This window comes from Hippoglossus hippoglossus, chromosome 22 (genome assembly GCF_009819705.1).
Source record: "Hippoglossus hippoglossus isolate fHipHip1 chromosome 22, fHipHip1.pri, whole genome shotgun sequence".
In the NCBI taxonomy this organism is placed as follows: Eukaryota; Metazoa; Chordata; class Actinopteri; order Pleuronectiformes; family Pleuronectidae; genus Hippoglossus; species Hippoglossus hippoglossus.
In genome coordinates, this window is record NC_047172.1 from 3,632,870 (window position 1) to 3,655,219 (window position 22,350).

At 44.3% G+C, this 22,350-nt stretch overlaps 1 protein-coding gene across 1 annotated transcript; it reads right to left on the minus strand.

Annotated features, from left to right (window-relative positions):
- Window positions 1–13,340: 13,340 nt before the first annotated feature.
- LOC117756326 lies at window positions 13,341–22,119 on the minus strand. The gene is made up of 18 exons (XM_034576741.1): window positions 21,973–22,119; window positions 21,730–21,776; window positions 20,919–21,006; window positions 20,171–20,325; window positions 19,922–19,996; window positions 19,789–19,839; window positions 19,464–19,673; window positions 18,904–19,086; window positions 18,716–18,797; window positions 18,539–18,629; window positions 18,315–18,456; window positions 18,057–18,161; window positions 17,328–17,430; window positions 17,040–17,235; window positions 16,802–16,876; window positions 16,501–16,603; window positions 16,006–16,070; window positions 13,341–15,687 (listed from the first exon to the last, which is right to left on the minus strand). Exons 1-18 carry the CDS (start codon window positions 21,998–22,000, stop codon window positions 15,552–15,554), a joined length of 1,935 nt encoding a protein of 644 aa, XP_034432632.1. The 5' UTR covers window positions 22,001–22,119; the 3' UTR covers window positions 13,341–15,551.
- Window positions 22,120–22,350: the final 231 nt, after the last annotated feature.

Sequence of the window (22,350 nt, forward strand, 5' to 3'; positions counted from 1 at the left end):
AATAGTAATGAATATCATCTTTAATCATTTTCACTATTGTTCATTGGATTGCAATTTTTCTAAACTCTACTTTAATGTCATCAAATGTCTTGTTTAGTCTAAAACCAAAAAAAAAAGAAACCATATGCAAAGAAGAGCAAAATCTTAATATTGGAAAAGATATGTTTTTATGTATTCGTGTTTTTAAAGAGATTTTTCAATTGTGGATTGATGAATCACCCTAATTGTTGGAGCTCTAGATTAAATCACTTTCACTCTGTGAAGTACTGGTTTAAATATGTTGTTATGAATTACATGTATTACTGTTTGTTAACGGACTAAAACCCCTCGGCTGAAACCAGTTGCTGTGTCTAAACCCGTCGCCGCAGCACAGGGAGCCGACCAGCAGAAGGATATCGAGGGAAGCTGTGGGCCCACAGATCAGGAACTTGTTAACTCGCCCAAATCTGCAGAGATTAGAGCGGGAAGTGGTCAAAGGGCTTAAAGTGTATCGGTACAATGGGGCCGAGAGGATTAAAAGTGGATTCGCTGAGCCCCTGCGATGCCCTTCATCTCTGGGGGTCCGCAGCCAGAGGACCTTTGTTGGGTTAACTAACGGCACTTCCCATGAACGCAGAGAACACACCAATCCCTTTTTAATGATGCAGGGAAAATTCCATTGGCCCAGATTACCACAATGCTTCTGAGATCCGCCATTGTCCCACACGCCACGTCCAGCTTTTAAACTGTGCAGCCAGGCGAGTGCACGGCGCGGCGTTTGAAGTCTACGTGTAGCATCGCAGCCCAGCGGCAATAAGCTTTGTTAAAACAATACGATGGGTGCATTAACGTGAGGGTTGGAGACAACAATGCTAACACCAGCAATGCCAGAGCTCTAATTGCTCCAGTGGCTGAAATAACTGGAGTGGTATGGAGCTTAATGGTTTGTAACATAGAGCAATAAAGTGGTGAATGTGTATGTGAAAGGTAAAATGTCCAACTGTCCCCCGTGCGGTGTCCTATTGGCCCAGTGCTGTAGGTCAGGTAGGCGGCAGATTGAATAATAAGTGGAAGATTACTGACCCACGAAATCCTCGATAAAAAATAAACCACCGCTCAAAATATTGAAAACAAATGGCAGCTACAGTTTACAATCATTTGTCAGGTTTGAAAGCGGCTGGCTGACTTTCTCAGGATCTGATACAACCTGGATTTATCATGCGTCACCAGTGATCACAAGTGGACAGCTTTAATACGTCACCTCACACCTGACATAAGAAAGCATCTCCACATTGATGGGATGGGGGTGCGTCCCATTTCGATGGCTCCTTGAAACGAGGCCGACAAATGTGTTCCCCCGAGAACCAAAGGGTCCAACAGGTGGATCCTTCAGAGGCCAAACTATCCCCGGATTCATCGCACTTCTGTGTTTTCCAAAGAGTTAATTTTGGAGTTAAAGTATCAGACTTGAACTCTTGAAAAACCCAGAGGCATTAAAACGATCTTCAACTGCAGCTCTGTTGCCAGGCGACAGCGGAATGGGCAGGACACGCTGCTGGCGGCGTAGATCACCGATATCAGACCAGACTGCATCCTCCAAAGGACGCAGCCCCTGAACTGGGACACAGATATAAACTGTGCAGAAGAATGGTTCTCAAAAAGTGAAGCCAAAGCATCTCAAACGCCCTCTGGTGGCAGGCTGCAGTAAAGGTCATAAAACCCACCTCCTCAATTTTAGCAGATGGGACAAATCGAATCGTCAAAACGAAAAACTTGTCAAAGTACACGTCAAAGATGGTTTCTGTCATTCGATGAAGTGTTTGATGGTTACTGCACAGACTCAAAATGACGTCATTGGCCCAAGACGGCAGCGTTCCTCGTACCCGGGATATTTTGGCTTCATTTCTGGATGATGGGAGGAAGTGGAGACACGTCGTCCATCTTTGGTTACGCTCTATGGCCTGATAGTATCAATAAAGCTGCTGGTCACGTTGAAACCTTCTCATCGTCAAACCTCAGCTCACCACGGCATCTTTTTTAAAAATCTGATGTGCTGTAAATGTTCCAAACTCCTTTTTCCTCAACAATTACACTCCCGCTCTCGTCTTCTGTTAATCTGCAGTAAAGTCCGCACACGTCTACCACTGCCGCAGACTCTCGGCTCTCGGAGGCAGATGTGACGCGTCTCATATTAGCTCATGCTCGGCTGTCTCCTGTGATCTTTCAGCTGTGCAGCCGCTGTCATGTCAACAATCTCCCATCTGCAGTTCAGTTTTCCTGCAACTGAATTACACAGAAACTCTACTCTGCTGCGCGGGAACAGATAAAACACATGATTCTCAGTTACACCGTATGTGTCTTCTACAATATGTTCGCCAGTAAAACACGATTCTGTTCTTGTGCGAGCTGGTTTTATTTGTTGAGACAGAATCAGACAGATCAGAATTTACCCTCAGGTGTAGAAGTTTATTGGAAGACAGTGATTCCCAAAAAAGGACAATTTTTAATTAATTCTTGTCATTTGATGAATTGTTGTATTTCCCCCTTTTCTCTTCCTCTTTGTTTTACTTTGTAGATTTGGGGTAAACTAGAAACAAAGAATGACCAAGACCTCGACATAGACAGCGGTGACACTACACAACGACACTACACAACTTATGGACAACATCACAGTGACGAGTGTTTAAACTTCATATCCATCACGGTTGTGGAAACGAGTTCAGAGGCCTTATGGCACTTTGAGGCCATCTTTGTTGTGTATTGTGACCATGGTTGTGTTTGTCCAACACATCCGCACTAAGTCTGCACATTATCGTTACTGCAGGTCACTGCTGTTAGAAGAAACCTACAAACCAAGCGAACCCCGTTCCAAACAGACACGTTCACAACTGGCACTAGTTTAAATTCTGTAATTCTCAGTTCTCGCATCAGACAAACGACCTGACACCATAAATCCTGCCCGTCTCCACACCTCAATAGGGATTCGCCGCCGTGAGTTGACCCACGGTCCCATCTGCAGAACACACACAGACCAGTGGAACCCATGTGCACAGTGGGACAGGCCTGGCAGTGTAGTGGTCGATACCACACAGGACCACAGATGGGTCCCCGCACCGTGGAGCTGGTGGCTGGCGCTACAACCTGGGTGACGGCCAGATGGGCCACCCTGAGTGAGGCTCTGCTTCACAGGCCCAAACAGGCCGATCTTATTACTGTGGGCCAAAACTGGAGTCTGGTTTCACACACACACACACACACACACACACACACACACACACACACACACACACACACACACACACACACACACACACACACACACACACACACACACACACACACACACACACACACACACACACACACACACACACATCATCAGGGGAATCCACATTATCATGCTCAACTGTCACAGGCTGGATTCACCCTCGTCTGTCTGTGTGTCTGTGTGTCTGTTTGTGTGTGTGTGTGTGTGTGTGTGTGTACTTTCACCTGTGTGGTTTTTATCTCTGTTCAAAGTGGAAAAATCTGGTTCTATGTGGGTTCCCATGTTTAGATGAGCTGTGGATCCCTATAGAGGGATATTCGATATTCTATAGACCTAAAAAATAATATAAATAATGAATACATAACTAGACGACCAAAGTCAGTAACCCTTTTTAAATGTTTAGCAAAAATACAAATACGTCAACGTCAGAACATCAACCCCCTTTTTTAAGAAATCCGATCCTGAAAAGCTCTAAAAATGAATTTGCTCCACGAGCTTCTCACATAAAGGATTTCAAGTCGCTGGAGAACATGCTCAGTATTCTTCCAGGATAAAGAAAAGTTTAAAAAGCAGATTTGGTGTCTTACAGTCTGACAGCAGCGCTCCGCTCCTGTTAAAGTGGCGTATCTTTGGTAACAGGAACGCTGTTGTCCATATGGCGTCCTATCTGCTTTCACCTAATGGCTGAACCCTGTGTTGCAGGTCAGATGTAGTTATTTTCTGTTTTCTGTGTCGTCTGTTGTCGGGTCATTACAACATTCTTCCACGGATGCCGATGTCTGTCGCTTCACCGCTTTGGTCCAGATGGAAATATCTCAGCAGCTATTGGCTGGATTGCACCGGAGCTTTGAGCAGACGATCATGGTTCCCAGAGGATGAATCCCCCCCACAAATGCTTTGAAATATAGTGAAATATATTTATAAATCTACAAAATAAACTGAACAAACTAGAGGGATACTCAGAGAGCGCAAACGTCTGACCGGCCACTTGTCACCATATGGAATAAGCACATAGATCAGATACCAGATGTAGACAGAAAATCTACATCTGCACCACATTTCAACAGTTCATATATAATTCAAATTTTAAAACGTTCTATTTCACATTCTTAAAAAAAAGATACTTGTGGATCGGTCCCCGAATCGAATCCGCTCTTAAAGTCATTGTCCCATTTCCCACCCCTGCACCAAGTTTCAATAGAATTGGTTCAGTGGTTTCTTTGTAATTCTGCTAACAAACAGACAAATATCAATAAAAACAAACAATCTCCACTTGTTTTCAGTTGCCACCACAAGGAAAATATAAAATCTTGGGGTAGCTTTGCAAAATAATGAAGAAAACGAGTGATTTATTCAATGCCACGGTTGTACGTTGCCTTGTAATTACAGTGTAAGGAAGCTTGTCTGGACCATTTATGATGAAAAATGTGAGCGGCTGTAATCAATGTTGCATTTTCCAAATGCCAAATCAGCCGTATTGAGTTGTCATTCACTCCAAGCCTTTATTCTCCAGCTCCGAATTGTGTTTGCACATTAATAATGATCGACTGGTGAGCGAGGCACCGGGCTTGATGCTGCACGCGGCCCCCAAAAGAAATGGATTTCCATTGCCTTAGTGTCGCCCACAGTAATGTGACCCGTCCTGGTGTGTGTCCTCAACCTGACAGCTCGGAAACAGGATGAATGAGATGCATCTCCCAAGGTCAAGGTCACGGCTTGGGCTGATTTAGGCTCCGTGGCGCTTCTTCTTGTCAGAAAGCATCTTCATTTGAAATTCACCCAACACGCTGCAGTCGGGTTTGACTGGCAGCAGGAGCGGGGCGTGTGGGGGGGCAGCGGAGCAAGATGGATGGATGGGTTTTCTTCCTGCGAACTGATTTCCACATTCGGGTGATTAACTTGATTATTTGGCCCCGCGGTTACATTAGCATGTGATTATCCCCGGTGTCCTACGGAGACGAGCGTATTGAACCTCTGAGGACAAAGGAGCATCACGCCGGTCACCTGACTCTCCTTTTCCAAACGCAGAAAGAAAAGCAACATGGACGCCTCCGGCCTGCTCGGTGGCTTTGGCTCACGACCACGTTCAGCTCTGCGGTTTCCTCTCCCCTCTTTTCTCTGCTTCTCCTTTTCTTTCCATCCCCGAGCAAACATCTCTCCCCGACTCTTTTGTTTGCCAAGATCCAGGTTGCCATGGCTACCAACGGGCGCTTTATGAGCACCTCATCCCTCATCTAAATATTCCTAGTTATCTATGGTAATGAAATGCACACACCATTATCTGGCTTAATGAAATACACTCTATTGTCTGTGATTCGCAGAGCAGAGCTTTATCCCTCTGTAGTCGGGTGTTACAGTGTTGCTGCGAAAACAACTGCACCACCATCGGAGCAGCGGGTTCTTTCACACCCTGCTCCGTTTGTGGAGCTTCGGACAATGAAGGAACCACGTCCAGTTGCTGTGAGCAGCCCTGCTATGCAGCTCATGTGCTACAGTGGCTGTTTGATTGCACTAATTGGGCTGTCAGCGCCGTCCTTTGCCTCGTGACGAACTCCTCGCTGCCGCAGTGAATTCTGCCTCCACACCAGCAGACTATTAAAATAACAGATTAGGACGGTAAAATCTTTACATATTTCCCAATAATGACAGTGGTGTGAAGGTAACAGGCTGCAGAGGAGACGTGCCGAGGAAAAACAAACACAAGCAGAAATAGAACATCATTATCCAACAGCGTCAGAATCTTCTGTGGCTTTGTGTGTGTGTGTGTGTGTGTGTGTGTGTGTGTGTGTGTGTGTGTGTGTGTGTGTGTGTGTGTGTGTGTGTGTGTGTGTGAGGAGGAGAGAGGCAGATCCAACTCCTGCCTGAACAGAACTATTCATCTGTGCTGTAGTTTTCCACCGTCTTTGAAAGCTTTTGAAACACCAAGAGCATCATGAAACAGAAATGCCATAAAACCGCGCATCTGATATCTCCTGTTCCCCCTCAGTGATACAGAAGAAAAGTGAAAACAACAGCCAGTGTGTACATTCTGTAAGCGCCCGTCTGTGTGAGTGTGCCGCCGTCTATTTTCCAATTCAGGCTGGGGTAATATCTGCAGATTGGGTGGTTAAGTCACTCTGCATTTCATGAGCCGGGCCTGTCACTAACAGTTATCTCCCCACTGCCCTCTGAGGAGTTGTCTGGGTGAAATGATTCTCCGAAGCTCTGAATAATGCATGAAATTACGTAATGCAAATGGAGGCTTTATTTCCCCTGCCTCTCGCAGACGCCGGGGCCGCGGCCGGGGCCACTGTATTAGAACAGCAGAGGACAAACAGTGGGGGGTCCCCAGGGCAAAGGAAACTACAGCAGAGAGCGAAAAGGTCAACAATAAAAAAAAAAACAGAAGCTTCTCCTCACACGCAGCTTCGTCAAGTGCAGGTCGGAGTTATTGCACGCTGCGCGGCGGAGGAGCTGCAGAGCCGAGCAGAGCGGGACGTTACTCACGGGGCTATCATGGGAGGCTTGTTGTGTGAAGGCGGTGAAATATTCATTAAGCGGCAGCCTGGCCGGTTTCCACTCCACCCGCCTACGAGCAGGAGCCCAATCAAATATAAATAATAACAGGAGAGGAGCGTCGGGCGGAATTTCGGCAGATCGAGAAATGTCACTTGGCTCGTACGCGCCAAATTAGGCCACACTAAACTGTTGTCAAGCCCCTGCTTCAACAAGTAGAAGAGTCTTCCCACCATCCCTCTCTCTCTGCCTCTCTCTCTCTCTGTGTGTAGTGGGTAGACCTGAATGGCATTAATTGCCCCCTAAGATGACGGGCAGATGAAAGTGAGGTGGTGGTTTGCTGTGGGACATGGGGGCCGCTTACAAAGAGAGGCTGAGGACGGCTGGCAGGTCTCAGCGACTTCAAAAGCAGATAAAGGCCCTCTTTATACAAAAGATCCTCTCTCTCTCTCTCTCCCTTTTTTTTTTTTTGTGCTTAATCTTCAGATTCGGGGGGTTTATTTGTGCCAGCCTCCGCCCCTTTGTCCACTTTGTGTCAGGTTTTTAACGCCAGAGGATTAAATTGCTGTTGCGGAAATCATTGTTTGTGTTTTCTTCCAACCCGCTGCCTCCCATTGTCCCGTGACATAATCGACCACTCTCCAACAATACCAGAGGTTTATCTCTCCCCTTTGGTGAGAAAATGAACAGTGCATGGATCTGGTCACCTTGTTTGTCTGAGGAAACACTGGCACAATATGTTGTTTTGTTTGGGCCGAGTGCTCTTAACTCTTTAAGTAGCTGCTTTTTTTGGGGGGGGGGAATAAGGACAAGGAGGTCTTACTTGGAGGAGCCGCGGAGCCGTCGTCGACTCCAACACATGTGAGGTTGTTTTCCTTTTCTCAGCAAACAAAGAAGGGTCTAACTGGAGGGAGATCAGCGTAAGAACACCTTGGTTGGGAGGAATACATTAGACGTGTTAAGGATGGGGAAGGAAGCTCTGAAAACACAAAGAAGACAACCACGTGAGGAGGACATAAAAAAAAAAGCAGCAAATAAGCGATGCAGCTTCTTTTCATTTATTCGTCCTCTGTCAGGTCGTGTAAAGTCTGTCCCCCCGGACCTTCACCCGGATTCCTGTCAGTCTCCACTGAAGGTATTGGTCTCCAGCCGCACAGCCAGGCCTCCATCTGCCCATGAATAGGACCAGTCACATTTCTGATAGCATTTAATGAAAAATCCACCCGGGCTTTGGAGAGGCCGGGAGGGGAGGGGAGGAGAGGGGGGGGGTTGAAGGGTGAATATGGAGGAGGGAAGCGGCGGTGGGGGGTTGGTGTGGTGGTGGTGGTGGGGGGGGGTTGACACAGGAGTGCTCAACAAAGAGCGTCTTTCAGTGGAGCGTAGATTGCTCCCTCTCCCTCCTCGCTCGCTCATTTTGTCTTTTTTCTTCTGGGATTCAACGTCAAAAATGTGCCAAATGACTGGGCAGAAAACCCCAGAGGTCTTCAGTGTGTGTGTGTGTGTGTGTGTGTGTGTGTGTGTGTGTGTGTGTGTGTGTGTGTGTGTGTGTGTGTGTGTGTGTAGCGTCACACAAAGGGACAGGTGTCTTGCGGTTTGAAGGTGGCAGCCGTGTTGGGGGACACAAAGGTGAAAGCAAACAATCGCTGAGGCCTCATCGAGCGACGGTTCTCTCCTGAAACCGGTGCGAGGATCCGGAGCCTGTTTCCACACAAACGTTACCACAGCAATGATAAAGAGACGATTATCCAATATCCCTGAAGCCTTCAAACACAAGGCTGGTGTCACTTTCTGTTTCCTGTTCCTCCGTGGCTACATCCGCTCTGCTGCGTTTCAGATCTAAAAAGCATCACCGCTGCTATCTCAGGATGAAAAAGAGAGACAGAGAGACGTCAAATTGTAAAGACACAGAGATTCGAGAGCTTTTGGCGATAAGAGACAATTTAAACGTCTCCTGCTGCTCTATTCATGCGACGCTATATTCGGCTAAACGTTCCGGACATTTTCCAGGTTGTTGTGAACACGTCAGACCTCCACCATCTCCTGCTGCGTTCTTCATATGTGAAAGACAAACTGATTTTCTAACTCTAACCCTTTCTCACGAAGTCCGTATCTTTACCGAAAGATTAACGTCCATAGAAAAACCATTGGGTGACATCAGAGAACCGGCCGCCGCCTTCACTCCACATCTCTTCAGCGCCCTTTGCCGTCACTGTGATGGCAGCGAAGCAAACAGCAGCGCGGCCTTGTTTGAGTTTGCTTTTGTTCTCCTTGAAAGAGGTCGGACTCAAACCATCTCATTTGCCGCTGGGTTTATCTTCATTCAAATTAAGAGCCACAAAGCGCTCAGGGCAGGTTTCGCTAACAGAACGGAGCGCATTGATTCTTTTCTTTGCTCTTATCTAAAATGTTAATCAATACCCCAAGAGCCAGTGGCTGCTCTTTAACGGAATGTGCAACAGCCGAGTCTTCGCAGTTTCCTCAGATGCCGGAGAGGATTTTCTTTTATCTGGTGAAGTGGATGAGTGACTCAAACATCTAACATTTATATTTTCAAGATAGGGATCGTTCAAAAGGAAAAATACGCCCTCAAGAAAACCTGTGATACCGGTTGTGTCTTTTTATGTAGACAGATAAAATTAAGGCTTCTGTCGTTATTTGCATCAACATTTTACTTTCAAAATAAAAGTTCGGACCCTTAACACACAGTCTGGTTAGTTCCCTGTTCATGTGGCTGCACTGCATCTATAATGAGTTTCTCCTCGTTTGTCTTGCTCCTACGTACGACCTGCTGAAAGGCATTCTGGGAAACATAGCTAACTTAAACTTAAGTAAATGAGGTAGTAAAACATAGAAAAAGCAAAACAGCAACACATATATTGATGGTGCATGACGATTAACAATGCCAGGATTCTCCTAATTTGTGACAGTATTAGTAGTTATATTAATCAGTTATGGTATTTAGCTAATAAATAATATATTTATGACTCATTATTTTCCTCCAAATATGATTTAACCTAAAAACTTCGATGATACGTCAACGTTTCCCATCTGGCAACGCTGGCAGATGTATGTGTCAGTCAGAACCTCATGGTGGCGCTAGGGGAAAAGTCGGAGGATTATCAAAGTCGGTAGGATTCATCATCTGAGGATCACGAATGTTTGTAGAAAAATGTCATCGTAATCCAGCGAATGGTTGTTGAGATATTTCAGTCTGGACCCACAAACCAATCCTGTCTGAAAATGACTCACACAGTTCATCAAATATTTAAATCGTTCGCCTGTTCGTTATTTTCTGATTAAATATATTGAAACTGCTTCGGCTCCAAACGTTTATAGTCACTGCTCCATGTTTCCCCACCGAGCAGGAACCCTGGGTAATGAAGTTATCCGTCTCCGAGCTCCTCTGCTGCAGGACGCCCAGATACAGATGGAGCCTTTCTGCTTGTTGCTCCTGAAAATCATCCGTCCTGTAATCTGTGCATTAATCACAATCATAATCGTGGGCTCCAGTAACTGCGACGGTGACAGCTGGAGGGCGAGGATCTGTTTTTAAAAAGCAGGGGAACTGGGAGACTGAGCTGGGATGTTTGTGCACAACTGGGGCAGAAAGAAACCTACAGGACACGATCACCAACACTCAAGAAAGAAAGAAATGAGGCTGAGTTTTTGGTGCAACTGGGAGGCAGAGTTACAGTTGGAGTTGGGGGGGGGTGGGGGGAGGGGGGGTAAAGAGTAGATTTGCCCCTGCACAGAAACCACAGAGGAGCCCGCAGTCCATGTGCTCGGCTGAATGATGATTAACTGTAATTACCTAAGCAGTACCTGGCCTGCATGCCAGGAGGCAGCCCAAGATTAATGGGGCTCTGCTGAAAACGGAACAAAAGCTCACATTTCCGAGGTAATGAATCGCTCTGGTACTAAGGCGTCTTCACACGGAGCGCCCGGGCCCCCGGGGAGCTTCATTACAACGGGAGGAATAGATGGATCCTCTGCAGCATTTTTCAAACAGGGGGCCGAGCAGGAGGAAGTCTTAAATTGTCCCAGACATCCTGGTTGCTACGCGGCCTCTACGTCCAGAGGAGATAAACAGCCTCCTCAGTGCTTCTTAAACAGGCGGTAAACACTGCACAACAAACCGCCTTGTTTGCCTTGTCGCGCTCGTACGCGAGGCGTTTAAACAATAAAGCTCAACGTGGTGTAAACTGGTAAAGTAATGAAGATAAATTTGACGAGGTTGATGCCTTTAAGGACTGAAGGACAAAGACCTGCAGTGAATCACCGTTTGTTACACGCTCATAAGCACCAATGCTTTCTAATAGACGACTAACGGAGCCGACACGCCACTCAGCATTATCTGCATCGACGGAAGCAGGTTTCATTCGTACAGGAAGTGCAGTGTGGTGAAGTTTGCCTGGAGGGCAGAGTTTTATTACAAGTGTCTCCTGTTATAAATCACTGTCCGAGGAATAACCTGCAGATTAATGGCGACATTATTTGGTTGTAGAGGTTAATTTATGGTTTGGGAGAAATGAGGGTGAGGAAAGCCACTGGACGGCGTGTGAACGAGGCCCCAGCGAGCTGCAGCACGAGGAGATCTGCAGGAACGAGGCCCGGTGATGTATGGAAACTGGCGTCAATTATTGGAAGTCAAACTGCAACAATGAGAGGATTTACAGGCCGCAACATTTTTCATGCCCTTATACACGCTACCTCCGGACATGTAGGTCGATGGCGAGATGAAATACAAGCGCACGGGAGGTTTTAATGTTTACAGCGCTCACAGCCCACATATGTGCCCCCCCTCATGTTAGTACTTGGAGGAAATGCAGGTTGAGACGTGTCCAGCTGTGCATCACGTTTTGTGCAGCGCCGCCTCCAAATGCCCAAAGGCCTGTTTTTTGGTTTACAAGCCTCTAATCACGTTAATGACACCGTGCTCACACGCAGGAAACTTCTCAATCGATCACGGTGACAAAGAGCAAAATAAAGTGACACCGCTGAGAATCTGTGTCTGTGCACGTCCGAGGGAGATGAGGAGATGAGGAGGAGATGTGCGATTCAACCTTTAAAGTGCCATTCATCAGGGAGGACAACAAAAGGGAGTCAAAGCCATTATCCTCCCTGTCGCCCGGCAGTCTGCGTGAAAACATGAACACGCACACATGAAAACCTGCACCGTGAATAATGTGTTCAACATAGAAGACACACAGGGATGTGCATCATAAAACACAGGTTGTAGTTTTTTTTTATTAGTTTAATAAAATTCTATATTTTCCTTCTTTTATTCTGTTCTCATTTTTACCTGCAGATCTTTTTATAGTTTTTACTTTTCTCTGCTCATGTTTCTTTGTCTTATTTTCATTTAAATTCCCTCATCTGGTTTATTTCCTCTTTTGTACAACACTTTGTTGAGAGAGACTTGCAATAATAATGTAATAATTGTGTTCACGTGATTTATTATGACAATAAACTGCTTTCAGACAAACTACGGACATGAATCTTTGTGAAGGAGCTTTATGTGAGAATGAAAATCTCCACGTCAGTTGCTCCGGACATTTTTCTGGAACGTTTCACGCCCAGTAAAATGTTTTTACTTCTCTCTGCTTACATTCGTTTGTCTTTTTATTTCCCTCGTTTGCTTTATTTCCTTTTTGTGAAGCTCGTTTTAAGAGCGAAATATACGAAGTTGTTTTAAGAGTTTTTTTTGAAGGCACACATTCCACTTGTTATCACAGCAGTTTCCTCAAGATTTGAAACCAAGTTTTTGTCATTTTAATGATCCATTAAACTTTCTCATCCTCTGTCTAACACCAGACGACCGGAGTTTGTGAAGCAGGAGAATAAAGACGTTGGTCCTGCTCGGTTCAGAGTCTCCAGCAGCAGGGACGACAGTGTGGACAAAAGACTAGACGTTCATTTATCTTCCCTATATGACCCTGATGCAGATGAGGAAAATGAAAGCAAGCAATCAATTCCTTAATTGGGTTTGTGCTATTCTAACTTGTTAAGGGGGCCTCTGTCTAGATTAAAAGGGAAGGTCAATTTCTCATTGTGACAATTACTGTATTCATCACACAGTGCAACAAAGGAATCCAGCAGAGTCGGGCCGACACTGAAGCAGATGCCTCCTCTATTGTGTGAGTCCTTCCATCACAACGTTGTGTTTATCTCACTGTAAACTCATCACGATGTGCGGACACAACACAAAAGGTGTGATCCACAATAATCTACACTTTGAATGAAGCACCGTTTTAACTGATCGGTCGTTATTGGTGTTTTTTGAGACACTTCTGGTGAAACTGTTGACGGCAAAAATCTAATGTCTTGATATTTTAGAGGGAAGTGAGGATAGTGTCTCATATTTGTTTAGGAATCACTTTGGTGTAAACACACAGAGGCCAAATCCAAGTTAAGTCTTTAATATCCTAAAGTTTAGTCAAGTATTTCAGTAAAAATTCAACTTACATTTATGAAAAAACAAAACAACCTTAAGCATGTATTTAAATATGAACACTCAGAAATCCAGCAAAAACCTTCTTCAAGAACAACAATAACTGTTCTGTCACCAGAATCTCATTAAAAAAATAGCGAATTTTTGGCAAAGAAATAAAAGGAATAAAAGATGATCTCGGACCATTTTAAGTTTTAAATCAGAGGAAAAGCTCCGACTGATCAGTTCAGACTGAAAAACGGCTCAGACTCTGGCTGAAAATGTCTCATCACTCATAAGATGTTAAAATGCAAGGACAATGTCCCTCCAAGTATTTCTGGGTGAATAAAACATGAACAAACTTTGGTGTGTTTGGTGTGACGTGTGTCCCTCCTTTAAAAAGAGGACAAACAGCAGCAGCCCTGCTGGGGACGTTATGGGGTTCGAGCGAAGCCGTGTGGAGCCCAGCAGCTGCAGAGGAGCATTTATTTTGGCTTCCTGAGAGACAAATTAGACTGTTGACATACAGCGTGACTCAGCTTCTCCCTCTCGTCACATCAACAGTTTATTTACCGGCGCGGAGGAACCACAGAAATTAGAATAAAAATTTGATTATGTGTCCCCGCGCGCACAGAGATGCATTCAATTACCCCGGCTGAAAAACCTCTCTTGAGGGGGAGTGTGGAGGATTTTTTGCTGCATAGCCATATATCAAAAAGCAAAGAGTGGGAGAGCAACCTGCCGTGTCAGCTGGTTAATTTCTGTTCCTGTGTGTTTCTCTGTTTCCTTTAGGGGGGGAGAGAAATCCATTAAAAGCTCTCCAAACCTGGCAGGCCCCCGTTTTACAAGACACGTTTAATCTTCCTGGTGTTTGCTTTGGTTAAGTCAGGGATTGGCTCTGTCCGGGGCGCGGAGTGGCGGGATGTTGGTTCCTGCCGGTCTGTGAACACTGAGCTCTTATCAGTCTTTATCTGCATTTGAACAGGTTTGTAGTGGGGGCAGAGCCGAGCCGACCAATCAGATTAAATATAGACCCTTTTTGCAAGTTGGTGATATATCAAGCACATGTCCCAGTGCTGCCTGCGGGTTCAGGCAGAGTTCATGTTATTAGTATCACAGGCCTTTCATGCTCTCAGATCCCACACAGATCAAAAGGGCTTTGTGAGGTATGCCACCATCAGGCCAATTAATGCCCACGAGTCCAGCTGCTCGGCCTGGAAGGTCCAGACCGAGCACTTTTCACAGCTAAAGGCCAAAACCTTTTCCCTCCAGAGCAAACTCGTTTTCAGGCGATTATTCAGCTCTTTGGGAAGATTTTGTAATTCACACTCCAGACGTTGCATAACAGGAGTCGCAGGACTGATCCAGATCCTGATCTGCTCCGGGTGAAATAACAAACCTGCCGGGCTGAGACGGAGCTACAGTAAACAGCCTGGAGGCAGCGTCAGGGACACTGAGGAGTGTTAGGCTCAGAAGAAGCTTGTGTAAATGAAATCTGAGGGACGAGAGTCATTCTTCATAACTGAGAAGGGCTTCTGACAGAAAGACACTGCAACAGGATACACAGCTGCTGCCGGGATTATTCTGGTAATGCATTGTGGGTGGGACAATGACAAACCTTCTCATTCTCCAGTCAGGCTTCCTCTGACCTCGTGGTGACGTCCCAAATTTGGAAGATTTGCACAATGAGGACTGAAAGATTCAGAATCTGTCTTTAGCCTTGAGACCTACTTTATATCATTATTAGTGTTTGGTCTTGTAAGTGTGGACATTAACACACTTAGTGTTGAGGCTTCATCATCCCACCTTGAACAGATTCTCCCATAAGTCAGAGCATTTCAAAGTTTATAGATAATCTACATAACAACTGAACTGACCCATAGAAGACATCAAACAAACAGTGTCCCTGCAGGTTACTGAACAGAATCAAAACTAAACACGGCTCCTCAAATGTGCCAAAGCAAAACTACTCATCAATCACAGCCTTTAAAATGAAAGCAGCAGTTTGAGGGATAAAAGTAACGATGCCACCTAGTGGTGACTAAAAGTCCTCAGAAAAACATGTTATATCTCGAGTTTTAAATTAAGAAATGCAATTAAGAAAAGATTGAGTGTTTGAACAAAATCTTAGAACAGATAAGAGCACAAATAATCCCTGATATAAAAGCTTGAGGTGTCTTGATGTAAAAGGCACATTCTCTTCTAGTAGTGTTCTTTGCATTCATGAAACAGTGACGGCCATCGTGCTGATGCAAACATTTTTAAAATCCAAACACATTTTCTTTTCCTGCAGCCGATTGTCACGAGAACCAAATCTAAGACCAGAACCGTGGCCCCCCCCCGCACCAGAGTCAGACCTCCAGAGTCATGTTTGATTTCCTACATGTAGTTGTAGCCCAGTCGACTGGTGAATTTCTCCCTGTCGATGTTCTTGTGCTCAGGGAGGTGTCTGAAGGTGCAGTCCTGCCTCGTGCAGCCTGTGGTCCTCCAGAAGAAGCACTCCTTCTTGCCCAGACTGCAACGGCGAGAAAAACAACTCGTCACTTCACGGTTAAATCTCAGGGATGCAGAGGTTTAAAGTTCGGACTTTACCTAAAAATGGAAAATAAAAAAACTAAACTGGACAGAGAAAGTTACATAGATCTGCTTTTGTAGAAATGAGGAGCAGGATTTTAAAACAATCTTTGCCAGGAGTCACCAGACGACTACTGGTCCAGAGTGAATGCTGCTTCCAATCAACGTGCTTTAAAACAACAGTAAGAAGATAAAGTCTGTGGGAGGAGTAAAAATCGACACAGTGGAACTAATCATTATGATGTAGGAGTGTTCTTACCCAAGTCCACCTTGGCCTTTGAAGGGATATCGCACAGAGAGCACGACCCCTTCTAACACCATCCCCTGAAGAGGAGACAGAAAGTTTCACATTTTAACTGCTCTTTACTTCAAAGTAAAACTCCTTGTACCCTTTATACAAACAACACTTCTTCACTATTTAACTACTTGTATTATGTCTTCTGTGTTAAAGAGCAACTGTTAAACTAGGAGTCTAGTTGATTAAGCTGCTGGTTATTTTCCAGATTCATCACTCTATCCATAAAAATATTTATAACAAAGCTTTTTCCCGAAAACTGCTTGTCCCACAACTTCTTTCTTTCCAAAAACAGTTTAGTGTTTAAAGTGACTTGTGAGTGAAAATGTTCCTGTTATTCTGATGGATATAAAATTAATGAACGTTCACTCTCGGCTTCGTCCTGCTGAATGTTCATCAGAGACCAAATCCTGTAATTTGCTGATGTTTAAAACAATCCTTTAAAAAACCAGGACATACATTAAAACACTGGATGGCTCTGTCACAGTCCTCCAGTCTTGTGTAGTTCACAAAGGCACATTCGTGTTCCAGCAATATCTTGATGCTGTAGATCGCTCCAACTCTGTGGAAGACGAAATGGAGAGTTGTGAGTAACTCAGCCGAGCAAACTGGAAACTTAAGCTTAAATATATATGATTTAGTAGAGACGGAGGTTCTTCTTCTTCTACAGTGGTTCTACGGCACTTGAATGAACAATTGGTGCCACCAAGCTGATTATAATCACATAAGTGGATAGAAATGTTCTGCTGTGGAACTTCACCTGCTGAAGAGCTCATGAATTGAAGCGTAGGTGACGGTCGGAGCCAAGGCGCCAACCCAGATGGAGAAGAGCTCCCTTTGTGCAGAACACAAGAGATAAAAAACAAAACAATTGTAAGTTATACTGCACAGTGGGAACAAACAGGCAGATCACCCTTTACCCAGAAATGTGATCAGTGCACATCTACATCTGCTTCTTTCAAATTCAGTTCAGATGTTTTTACAAATACTGAACATACGGTTTCAGAGAATTCCTCGAACGGAGAGTCGGCGAATGAGACTGCGATCTGTTCTGCAGCGGAGAAGAACTCAGAGCAGGCACTCTGACCCGCTGCGCTCGATAATGATTTGCTTGTGGGACAGTCCACCCTCCCTCCTCGCCATCTTCTTCCTGCAGCACGCGTTCGTCTGTATTGTCCCTACTGGCACCGGCACCTGAAGAGAGCGAACAGTCGAAACACTCAAGCTACAGGACATCATCAAATTGTCTTCACGCATTTCATCTTTTGGAAACACTTGACATTTACCTTGGGGATTATTGTGACCAGCAAACAGAGCTTCAACAGCTTCCTGTAGCGTGGCGTGATTTTTCAGGGCCTCGTTGCTCTGTGCCCAGCTGAAGCCCATTTCCTGAAATGATACCAGCAGGTCGACATCAAGGCTACTTCCTCACACAAAGAAGTGATACACAAATATATGCAAGAAAAAACATGCAACAGAAAGACAGTAAAAAAAAACATGGACTCAAATATTATAATGCACAAGGTGACAAAAAGCCAGTTTGAGCAAATGGGTTTTCAATTAATTCAAAACATTGGAAATGTATATCGTCAAAACCCCTTCTATTGCTTTTTATCATTGCCGTTTTTTTTTTTACAAAAAGCCACCGCAGAGAAGACAATCTGCTTCCTGTTTACACCGGTACGCACGGTTCACGAGATGTGTTTTCAGATTATTTCTGATACAGAACTAAGACGCTTGCGTGAACAGACGCATTAAAAGCTACAACCGGATCTAGAGGAAGACATGAAGAAATCAAACTAGTGAGTTCAATATAAAACTGAGCAGAGGAAACAAAAAAATTAAACAAACTGCTCGAACAGCACTCCGTTTAAAAACTGCAGCATCTAAAGCTTTCATCCAAACATTCCAGGTTTTCAGCTCTGTCCTAAATCTACAAACTCCTTTCAAAAGTCAGACTTTTCCCCCTTTTCTGAAGCACATAATACATTTTTGCTGTACATGAGTTTTCCTACCATGAGGTGCAGCGTCTGTGCTCGTTTTAACTCTTGCTTGGCTTCAGCACTGGAACCGTCCAGCTGTAGCACCTCATCATAGACCAGCGAGGCCTCGTAGTATCTCTGCAGAAGACATTAAAAGCAAGGAGGTGAAGCTGTTAATGCTATAGGTGTTAAATCTGTTGAATCTGTATTCTGAGTATCTGTATCTAAAAGCACAGATAGTACAACCAGTAGCAGTACAGGATACGCAGTGTTACAGGAGCAGGGATTCACCTTGAGCCCACACAGAGCTTTCCCCTTCCTGAATAAACCTTTTATCCAGTTTGGTTCCATGCAGAGCGCCAGATCAGCATCTCTCAGAGCATTTTCAAACTGCTGCATTCTTTCATAACAGAGGGACCGATTTCCAAACAACCTGAAACATGATCAATTATTAGTAGACGCTGCTTCTGGGTGCTTTAATACAAGTTGCACTGAATTAATTTCCATGTTCTTACCTATATTCCCTTGGGTTGAATTTAATGGCGTCGGTAAAGCATTCAATCGCCATCTCAAACATTCCGGAAGCCGCCAAACGATTCCCTGTACCTGGAAGGACAGTCGCCGTCTGGTGAGTTCGGTGCTTTCCCATGTTTGTTTAACATCAAAGTGTCAGGAAGGAAAAGATAACTCACCAGCCAGCTCTCTGCTTTGTTTTGCATACTCCTCTGCGGCTGTATCCGTTGTTTTCTGTTGCGTGTTCTCTTCTTGTAATTGCTTAAAAAAAAAAAAAGGTCAAAGTAAGACATCCAAGTACAATTTCAGCCTTTGATTTTGAAACATTACACCAAGAAATAAAAATGTATGTTTTCATTGCTCCCACCTCTTCTTTGGGCTCGGTTTTCTCTTCCTTTTGAACTTCAGGATCTTCCACAACTTCAGGCTTCTTCTCCTCGAGCTGCAGAACTTCCACTAATTGGCTTTCCTGTATTTCCAGTGCAGGCTTCTGGTTACATGTCTCCTCGGGCACCGATTTAACAGCATATGAATTATTGGAATCCAACTCCTGTGGGCGACAAGACGAGGTGGTTGTTTAAGGATAATCATTTGTAGAGTGACCTCATAAAAAAAAAAAACTCACGTCACTCCCGAAATTATGACTCAGGATTAAGACCTGACACTGCAAACAGATGCTGATGTGCCTGGGTCAGTGTTGTAAGTCTGAGGCTACTGAAGTTTAGAATCTCCTAAAGATTAAATCTCTAATCCTGAACACAACATCATTTATGCTTTAACATATTCCAGATTTTGTCCTTGATGATGTGGGCGTGTAACCTCGCCACCTTCTATTTGAACATCATCCTCTAAATGAAACCTTGCCTCACTTTCAAGTTCACAAGCACATTAAAATAACACACAACACAAAGAGAAAAGTACACAAACCTTTTCCTCCTCTTCTTCTTCTTCTTTCTTATTAATTGTAGAAAGATTTTCCTCTTTATTATTAACAATGCTCCTTTCCTCTAGTCCGGCAGCCTCGGTTTCATTTTGAGTTTTATCACATTCTGGGGATTTATTTGCTTCTGCATTATTGTCAGTAGAAGGATTTTCTTCCTGAATTTCAGAGGACTCAGACTTGCCTGGTTCTTCCTCCTGAAATGACATCAGAGCGGCCATGAAACAGCTTCGCAGTCTGGATTAGATTTCTGAACCTTTAGACGTATTTGTTAATCATAATTCATAGCAATACGAGTAACACAAGACTTACAGGTAAAATGACTGTATTCTCTTTTTCTGATCGTTTCTTTTCCTTTTGACGCTGGAGCAGAAAGAATAAAATCTGTAGTGAGACATTGCTGAAAGAAAAAACAACATGAATCCGAAATCCCGTGAACACTCACCATCTTTTTACGCCTGTTCTTTTGCTTTTTCTCCTTGCATCGCTCTTCTGCTTTCATTTCATCTTTATCATCCTTCTGGGGGAAAAACAAAAAAAACGGTCGAGCCTTTTACCAACAAATTCACCTGTATACAATGTGCTAAATAAATATATAGATAAATATACTACTGTTTAAGCTTCTTAAATCTGGAAAGAGCATAAAAGCACAAAAGGCCTCCAGCTACAGCTGTCGCCGCTGCAGAGGCATTACCTCATCAGTGCTTTTTGTTGTTTGTGAATGTGGCTCTTTAGGCTGGCGAGCAGCTTTCTGTTGCTGAAAATAACCATCATCATCTTCATCATCATCATCATAATCGCTGACGTCTGAAAATGAGAGGTCTTCTTCGGCGTAGAAGGGCTTAGGATCTAAATATAACAAAAAGACAGCGTGTGAAACCAACACATCATATGAACCCTGAAAGACATTTTTATCATTGAAATTAACAGTGTGAACAATAATACAATCTAAATGGTCTCACCTTGATTGAAAGGTAGTAACGAGTAATAAACAGGATCTATATTCGATTGCTGCAACATTTACTACAACTGCACTGTCTCAGTGGACTTTGGACTTTATACGAGTCTGAAGATTCTCCGTGCAGACAAACAGCTCAGGAAAATAAAGAGGAGCAGTTGAAAAAACGTAGGCGACATTAAACGTGACGCATTCTGCAGGTGAGCAGAATCAGAAGAGGAGGTTAGACAACTGGGATGAAGACAAACCACTAAACCAGCATTTCTATTGCTGGTTCAGACTCTCCACTCATCTCTTAGGGCTCAAATGAAGTCTATGGACACAGCCTATTGATTAATCATGGTGATTAAAGTATTGCACAAGCCAGGTCGTGGTGCACATTGATAACCACGACACCAGTGCACCACCCACCCCTGGTTAAAGGTCTTATCATTAATTCTATTCTCCACTTTCACTTTGAGAGTCAGTTCAGAAGAAGCCTTACTGAAGACGCCAGTGGATATGATTTTCATGAAGTGATCGGCTCCTTGTATGTGCACCATCTTGGACTTAAGTAAATCGACCATGGCGTCCTGAAATGGAATTAGAACAGAATGGAAATATCAGCGACTTGAAATGCACAGTTCAAAAGTAGGGGCTGAAACACTTAGTTGATAATGTGGAGGAATAGAAATTCCTTCATGTCCAAACCCGGTGGTTGATTCAGAGGAGTTTTATTCACTGCGCAGTGGAGACACAACAAGGTAAAACCAGTCTGTCTGATGGTTCAGAGGGAGGTTTCATACCAGAACAATGGAGGCAACCTGGACAGGCTAACTTACAATACAGGGAAGTTGATAGAGAGATTTAAAACAGGCACGTGTCAACTATGTAAAACAGTTGAATGTCATGTAGAGAAGAGGGAAGTTGACGTCGATGCAATAACAAAATAAAAGTAAATTACTCGCCTGAAAGAAAACGAATCAGCGACTACTTCATAATCAATTGTTCAAATATCTAATCACAAAAAAACTATTCCAACTTCATTTAGCAGAAGACAGAGGAAGGACCAGATTAAGATGTGTGAGTGTGTTAACTCAGGCCACAACACAGGGCTGACATTTCATTTCATTCTCTTCTATTAATGATCAGGGAAAGAAATTCCTAACACGTTAATCATCAACAACAACAACACAATGATTGTGTTGTGGAACGTGGACCTGACGACGTGTTACCAGGAGGAGACAGCGAACCAGAAAGACCTGTTCGTGTTCCTCCATCACAGTAAACACAGGATCCGCGTGAATCCCACTCACCTGTAATATTGACGCGTTCACGTTGTCTGCGGACGCGTGAGCGGCACCTGACGGGACGAGAACAGGAGTCATTACAACACGTGTCGCAACAGCAACGTTTACAACCTCAGCCAGCTAGCTAACCGGTAAGCTAACCGGTAAGCTAACTGGTAAGCTAACCGGTATTGCGTTTGCCGGGGCATTTCTCAGGAACAGAAACTCAGCGCTAAGCTAACAAGCTAACGCAACTACAGGCATTCTTACCCTTAGCTTGTTCCTTCCGTTCCGCCATGATGCTGTTTCTAAGTTTAAAGGTGAATTAGCTTGTTAGCAGGATGCTACTGTCACCGTTTACTTCTCCTCTGCTTCTCTGCGTTGACTTCAAACCCAAATAAACAGGTTGTGAACCCCGCCCCCACCGAGAAGCGCCAACCAATGAGCGGGCTTCGTTCTGCTTCAGGGGCTCTGATTGGATGTCTCCGCCTGTCAGTCACAGTAAAGAGGCGGGGTTTTGAATGCAGTGATGTGCCTGAGTCCAATAACTGAAGAAACAGGATTAATTTATATATCATATTATGTTGTTTTATTATAACAGGGTTATTATATTAAAACAGGAATCTTATTGTATAATTTAGTTTTATT